A 1,200-nucleotide genomic window follows, 5' to 3' on the forward strand; every position below is an offset into this window, starting at 1 on the left:
TTCATTTAATCTATTTTACTGCCGTCCAGCCCACATCAGTAATTTAGCCTTCCATTTATTACAGCTTGAGGACTTACGTCTCAGCCACAACATGGGCATTGAAAACAAAAAAAGGAGCTACAGATACCAGGCTGTGAATGCTGATTACAAGAACCAAACGTCGTTTGACAGAGGCCATTTATTACCAAGCTCTTATGGCTTGACTAAAAGAGATAGCGAATCTACTTTCACCCTGACCAACATTGTTCCCCAAGAAGGAACATTTAACAAGGGAAGCTGGAACAGCATGGAGAACTGCATCAGATGTGTTCTGGATGAATACTGCATCAACAACAACGGCCGTAAAGAAGGTTTTGTGGTGATCGGAGCAAAGCCCAGCACCAACAACATCCTCAACAACAAGATTAATATTCCAGCCATGCTCTGGTCGGCATTCTGTTGCTACAGTTACAGTAAGGGGATGTGGTTGGCAAGTGCACACTGGGGCGAAAACGTCCCAGAAAATATTAAAGATAATCTATATATGCAGACGAAGACCTTGGCAGAGCTTCATGCTGAAATGGGAACACAATTTGAAGTATTTCCTGGAACAGAATGTCCTCTCGACTCAACTGTCGCTCAGTTTTACCCTCATCTTAACGCTGAAAATAATAACTGCAAATGCCCACCATCTGTTTCAACTACTTCTGCTCCTTCTACATCTATCTCTACCTCTCCAGTTTCAACATCTGCCCCTGTTCCTACTACATCAGACTCACCAACAACCACATCTGGCTCACCCACTACCACATATGGCCTTTTTACAACCACAACTGGAACTTCATCTACATCTGGCCCCACCACCACTTCTGCCCCAGCCAGTACCACATCTGTGCCTTTGACTACCACACCTGGAACTTCATCTACATCTGGCCCCACCACCACTTCTGCCCCAGCCAGTACCACATCTGTGCCTTTGACTACCACACCTGGAACTTCATCTACATCTGGCCCCGCTACCACCTCTTCTGCCCCAGCCAGTACCACATCTGTGCCTTTGACTACCACACCTGGAACTTCATCTACATCTGACCCCGCTACCACCTCTTCTGCCCCAGCCAGTACCACATCTGGGCCTTTTACTACCACATCTGAAACTTCATCTACATCTGGCCCCGCCACCACCACTTCTGCCCCTGCCAGTACCACATCTGGGCCTTT

General features: G+C 47.2%; 1 protein-coding gene across 1 annotated transcript; it reads left to right on the forward strand.

Moving 5' to 3' along the window:
• Window positions 1-66: 66 nt before the first annotated feature.
• On the forward strand, window positions 67-1,194 carry LOC147818749 (uncharacterized; the record flags this gene model as incomplete). The annotated part of the gene is made up of 1 exon (XM_087175787.1): window positions 67-1,194. A coding segment is annotated over exon 1 (1,103 nt), but the record flags the coding sequence as incomplete, so codon positions are not given.
• Window positions 1,195-1,200: the final 6 nt, after the last annotated feature.

The sequence above is a fragment of the Seriola lalandi genome, unplaced genomic scaffold (genome assembly GCF_002814215.2).
Source record: "Seriola lalandi dorsalis isolate HSWRI2012SDOR001 ecotype SW California unplaced genomic scaffold, Sedor1 jcf7180002054500, whole genome shotgun sequence".
NCBI classification, from domain to species: domain Eukaryota; kingdom Metazoa; phylum Chordata; class Actinopteri; order Carangiformes; family Carangidae; genus Seriola; species Seriola lalandi.